The sequence below is a fragment of the Sprattus sprattus genome, assembly GCF_963457725.1.
Source record: "Sprattus sprattus genome assembly, chromosome: 1".
In the NCBI taxonomy this organism is placed as follows: Eukaryota; Metazoa; Chordata; class Actinopteri; order Clupeiformes; family Clupeidae; genus Sprattus; species Sprattus sprattus.
In genome coordinates this window covers 22222176-22228179 of record NC_137920.1, presented here as the reverse complement: position 1 = coordinate 22228179, position 6004 = coordinate 22222176, and the positions used below count along the sequence as shown (strand labels likewise).

At 42.8% G+C, this 6004-nt stretch overlaps 2 protein-coding genes across 2 annotated transcripts; one reads left to right on the top strand and one right to left on the bottom strand.

The window, feature by feature from the left end:
* Nucleotides 1-3032: 3032 nt before the first annotated feature.
* On the top strand, nt 3033-3410 carry LOC308373231 (histone H2A.J; the record flags this gene model as incomplete). Its single annotated transcript, XM_080848659.1, has 1 exon — nt 3033-3410. One exon carries the CDS (start codon nt 3033-3035, stop codon nt 3408-3410), a length of 378 nt encoding a protein of 125 aa, XP_080704785.1.
* Nucleotides 3411-5077: 1667 nt separating this feature from the next.
* LOC308363481 (histone H2B 1/2-like) lies at nt 5078-5452 on the bottom strand (the record flags this gene model as incomplete). Its single annotated transcript, XM_080836288.1, has 1 exon — nt 5078-5452. One exon carries the CDS (start codon nt 5450-5452, stop codon nt 5078-5080), a length of 375 nt encoding a protein of 124 aa, XP_080692414.1.
* Between the last annotated feature and the right edge of the window lie 552 nt (nt 5453-6004).

The window sequence follows — 6004 nt, the reverse complement described above, 5'->3', positions numbered from 1 at the left end:
ACCCGGGTCAACGGGGTGCCAAACATGCGCTCTGACCGCCACACCAAAGAGCCCGGCTCCATGGCATGGCAGCCAGAGAGCATATTCATCGTCACAGTATGTATTAAATATATATTAAAACGGTTTAACTCATATTTTTGTTTTGGGGAAGAAAATTAATGTTAAACAAATGGGTTTGATAATTTTTAGTTATCACAGGTATGCATGGAGATTGCTATATGAGGTTCACGTGTGTGTGCCGAAGTTGGCACTGTAACGAATGAAGGAAAAACGTAAACGAACTTGGAGTATTACTGGTATTTTGTCGCAATGACTAGCAATAAGCAGAAACATAGTTTGGAGTTGTTATCGAGGAGCAGAGTTAAGATAAATTAAATTAGCGATGAACAGTCAAGGACGTCAACAACGACGACGACAGAGTAAATCGTTGGCCACAGGCTATTCTGTTCAAAGGCTACATTTTAGGCTAATAGTTTATGTACTTTATCTGAGGGTATCTAGAGATAAAGGAGCAAATTAACATAAACCAAACTTTCGATTTCTTTATTGTGGATTCACAGGAGTTGTGAATGTAAATGACGTTTATAGTTTATGCCGAGATCTGGAACATGCCACATAATCGATGGTGTTATATGATTTGTTTACATGTTAAGATTCTCGTTGGAGATAGGCAATAATTGTAAGGCAATACCCAGCCAATTTCAACTTCGGCCTCTAGGCTTAATTTAGGCTATGTATGTGGATATCATCGTAGATGTTGGAGGACATTTGCATTAATTGAACTCCGGCAGTGAAAAATGAAATTGAAGTTTGCATATATTATATAGTTCATGCTTGGTTCTGGTGTATTTTTAAAGTTTTTTAAATGTCAGTTAGTGGTCACAATCAGTGCTATAGCCCCTAAAATACTTGTTTAAAATCATATTGTTGTGACGTCACATATTTTAGTAGAGCCCACAGCACCCCCGGCATGAAAGAGGTTCCAGCGCGCCTGGTGAGGGGTGAGGAGAGAGAGAGGGGGGGCGGATCTGGCCCGCGGGCCTTGAGTTTGACACATGTGGCTTACACAATGAGCTGTGTTTTGGTCACACAGCGTGGGTCTGTTGACTGTTGTAGGGAAATACCTCTCCTTAGCTGCATAAACAAGCACTACACCGTGTGTTTCAGATTCGTTGTTGTTGTTGTTGTTGTTGTTAATAACTTTGCTTATTTAACATATAGATCGTTTTTCCAATTCGGTAACAAATACTAACCGACTGCAAGAACAGTGAACAACTCCCAATGCTGACAGAAAAAAAGTATTATTTGTTCTGACTTGGAAACACTTTGGGAAATTCAATTTAGTTGAGGCGCTTAAGGGCAACTTTTAAGTCATAATGAGGCCATGTGCTTAAAGTTCCAAGTCTGACCACAGCTCACAAGTAGCCTATAAATGAAGCCATGCATGTCCTGGAAAATGTCAGACATGTTTGCCACACAGTATATGCCAAGTTTATTCCTTTCCATATATAAAATTGTATATAATTTCAGGAGTTTATGAATCATCTGAAAATGTAACAAACCGGACAAAACATTGCTTATAAAATGTCTTAATTACAAATCCTATATTCTTCCGTGATTTCATTTCACAGGCATGAGTGTACAAGGAGTATAGCGTTGGGCTCAGCTCAGTGGGCTGTTTGCTCTTTATGCAAACTTATGTGTGTCAAAGGTAGACGGAAGGGTGGATTTGATGTGCTTCGAGATCAGTCTCTCTCCTTCTCTGTTGTCCTCTCCTTTTCTCTCTCTCTCATCCTCTCCCTCTCTCTCTTTCTCTCCCTCTCTTTCTCTCCCTCTCTCTCTCTTTTCTCTCCTTCTCTCTCTCTCTGTTGTCCTCTCCTTTTCTCTCTCTCTGTCATTCTCTCTCCTCCTCTCCCTCTCTCTCCACCTCTCCCTCTCTCTCTCATCCTCTCTCCCAAAGCACTTCTCGATTAATCTTCATGGTTCCCTCTTGTAGGCTTCCTTGGCGTCTTTGAGGCCTCTCTTCGGGTTTGCTCTATAGCAGTGCAGTACAGGGCCTTATCACCTGACCTGAAGGCGGAGTTGTGTTCTTTGATTAGTGTCTGGACCTTGCTTGTCATCCAGTGTTTCTGGTTACGAAACACCTGCATCCTTCTGTCTGCAGTGACACTGTCGGTACAATTGAATACGTTTGTCTGAAACAGGATTATGCACAGACTACTTAACTGATTTGACATGAACCTGATGGAAGGGTGTAGCTTTAGTTTGGGAGTGGATTCGAATCACGGGTCGGATCCACAAACATAGATTCATTTTCGCTTATGTCGCGAGATACGCCATTTGACCTTGGCAGAGGTTTGAATTCCCTGAGAGCCTAGATATGTTGCAATTTAGCGGGTTTTTTTTACAACATGGCTTTCTGCTCTCAAGTTCTATCAAGTATCAAGTGTATTTATCCCATTCATTGCTGACCAATACAAGCTCTTTCTAGTTCTGGCCAGTGTTACATATAGGTCAAGTCTTAGTTAACATGAATATTAATAAAACCAAAACTTTCACTCTAAAACTTGAACTTTAAAACGTTACTACATTTTCTTGTAGAAAACCAATTCAGTGCTTTACATCCGTGAAGCCAGCGTCAATTCATGAGCAATCCATTCATCATCGGTAATGACAGCCCTACAAATATGCCCGGTGTTGTCAGTAGGTTTCTAACTAGTGGCCATTAACTCATGACCACGCAAAAGAATATGTTCCATCAATGATTCCAGGGCAGGGGTCCTTCATAATTTTAAACAAGTCGTGTTTTTTAACGGTTTTGGAAATGGAAGATGGCAGTGGAAGACGTAAATGGGTGGAAAAAAGAAGGTGTCACATTTTCGGCACAATTTGCTATAAATTGATTTGCTCTCAGCACTGTGGCCTCAGCCAGTGAGGTACAGAGACAAATTGAGGGCTTGGTTTATAAACTCTACTCCTAGCTATGCTCCACCTATCGAAATTCGAAACGTAGTTGTAGTGTCAAGTCCAAAATGAGTGGAAGAGGAAAAACTGGTGGCAAAGTGCGAGCCAAGGCCAAGACTCGTTCCTCTAGGGCTGGGCTTCAGTTCCCTGTCGGCCGTGTTCACAGACTGCTGCGCAAAGGTAATTACGCAGAGCGTGTTGGAGCTGGTGCACCTGTGTACATGGCTGCTGTGCTCGAGTATCTGACCGCGGAGATCCTGGAGTTGGCTGGTAACGCCGCTCGTGACAATAAGAAGACCCGTATCATCCCCCGTCATCTGCAGCTGGCTGTGCGCAACGACGAGGAGTTGAATAAACTTCTTGGTAAAGTCACCATCGCTCAGGGAGGCGTGTTGCCAAACATCCAGACTGTGCTCCTGCCCAAGAAGACCGAGAAGTCTAAGTAAATTCGACTTCACAACTTCTACTAAGGCTCTTTTAAGAGCCGCCTAAAGATATCTGGTTGAAAGGGTATTCCAATATTCTGCGGCTTTTATAACGCTGACGTTTGCTTCTTATCTCATATCTTTTGAAGTCTTCAAAAATACATATCTACATGGCATGCGAACTCACAAATACCTAGGTGGGGAAGGCTTTTGTACATGATCTTTTCTGATAACCGGATCCAGTATTTGCGAAGATTGTGTGTGGGGTTGCGCCATACAGTTGAGTGACTTATCCAATGATATTTTAAGACCACGTTTTTGTTTTTTCAGAGTTCCTTTTCTCTGTATGGCACTCGTTTCAGATGATGACAGCCTAGACTTCCACTACTGAGTTTACAGCATTAGAACATTTTGTACCATGTCATTTACATTGTCATTTAGCCGACGCTTTCGTCCAAAGCGACGTACAGGGCAGAGAACAGTCACGAAACGAACAATAGCCCCATAGTGTAACAATGAATACTACTTTACATTAGAAATAGAAAACAAAGTGCAGGAATGTATGCTGTAAGTGCAAAGTGCTCTTCGCAGACGCTTCGAAAACGGCAAAGTGTGGCAGCCAAAACGGCCTGTGAAGCGGGCTTGCGTGCGCAACCAGGCGATCAAACGTAATAAAAACTATTGGTGTTTGAATGATTTTTGGACTTGTATAGTTCCTCGTAGTTTAATACCGCTTAAATTAAGGTCTCATCTATATTTGCCATCGCCGTATTCATTTTATAAAATACCGTTCTTACCACATCTATTCTACCAGCATCAAAACAGGAAAGATGTGGTAAGGTAGTTAGCCCGCCTGTTGCTTGATCTGATTGGTTGCCTGAGCCGAGTGTGACATTGATGAGCGGTGCGCCTCCCTGCCTTGCGCTGGAAAATTGAGAATAGGTCAACTTTTAAGCGCACCTAAAAAATGCTACAAAAGACTCAACACGTGGCAGAGAAAAGGCGCACACTCAAGGAGCGCCATACCATAGTAAACAATGCATTTGCTAGCGCCCCGTTTTTAAAAACGCGTTTGGTGTGTTCGGCCCCATAGGAAACAATGGTTTTGCCAGCGTCGCGTTTTTAGACTGTAAAACTGAATTGTAATACAACAATAGTGCAAAGAAGTGGAGGGATAAATATCACGGTATGAGTATGACTGTTATACAGTTTTGACGAACAGAGATCTGTAGCGCCTACCAGAGGGGAGGATTTTGAATACAGGAGCGTGCTAAAATTGATTAAATAAAAAACGGCTCAAGAGACTCACTCAACATTTTCATAAGCCATTCTTACATTAGTTGTAAGGGACAGTAACCTTTAATCACCTCCATATCCCTGCCGTCATGACGGTTCCAAGAGGCTTGTGATGCTGAATGAGAACGCTAATGTTTCTCTTGGTGTGGATGTCGGGACAAACAATTTTAACAAATATAGTATGCTGGACTGTTTACCATCAGAAACATGGCATTACTTGTGTGCATCGTCGAGACTCGATGCGATTCAATTATTTTACTCCCTTGTCATAAAGCTAAGTGACCTTATCCGATAGCCACATCGAACGACAATTACACTTTGGATTTGCCTTTAAAAGGAAATGTGGGTGGCTCTTAAAAGAACCGTTGGGATTTCAAAGCGTTGTATAAACTTTACTTGGAGCTGGTGTATTTGGTAACAGCCTTGGTTCCCTCAGACACGGCGTGCTTGGCAAGCTCACCGGGCAAGAGAAGGCGCACTGCGGTCTGGATTTCCCTGGAGGTGATGGTGGAGCGCTTGTTGTAGTGAGCCAAACGGCAAGACTCTCCGGCGATTCGTTCGAAGATATCATTTACGAAGGAGTTCATAATGCCCATGGCCTTGGAGGAGATACCGGTGTCGGGATGAACCTGTTTCAGGACCTTATACACGTAGATGGCATAGCTTTCCTTCCTGGTCTTTCTGCGTTTCTTGCCTCCTTTAGCGGTGGACTTGGTCGCGGCTTTCTTGGAGCCCTTCTTCGGGGCGGGCTTTGCTGGCTCGGGCATGATGTTTGCTCTCTGAGGATTTAAACTGAATACATTGCATTGCGGCGTGCCACCTTAATTTATACAGCGCCCTATGCTAATACGTCACCTAGACCAGCCATGACCAGAATCCCAGGCGATGGTTGGTTACTTTGAAACGCAGGGGCGGGTCCGCCTGCTAGCCCGCTCCGCCTACAGAAAGACAGTTTAGCCCGCACGGCCCCTTCTTTTGTTATCTTCCCGCACTTTTTGAGCTACTGTGAAATTACAAAAGAAAATAAACAAGATCCCATCATTAATTAGGCCGTATCCACATATTTCAAGTATTAAAATACCTCAATCAAAGATAAAGTCTGAGTTAAAAATAGCATACGTGCATCTTTTCACCAACAGTTGAAGTGAGTTGCAACGTCTGATTCAATAACATAAACATATTTGTTTCGAGGAACGAATAACAAGGTCTCCGAGATACTAAGATGCCAATTTGTAAAGCATGATTTTTTTTTTTACCAGAAGAAGCATATGCTATTCCAAACAGCTTAGTAAAATGTTGAAGAATAACCAAAGGAACGG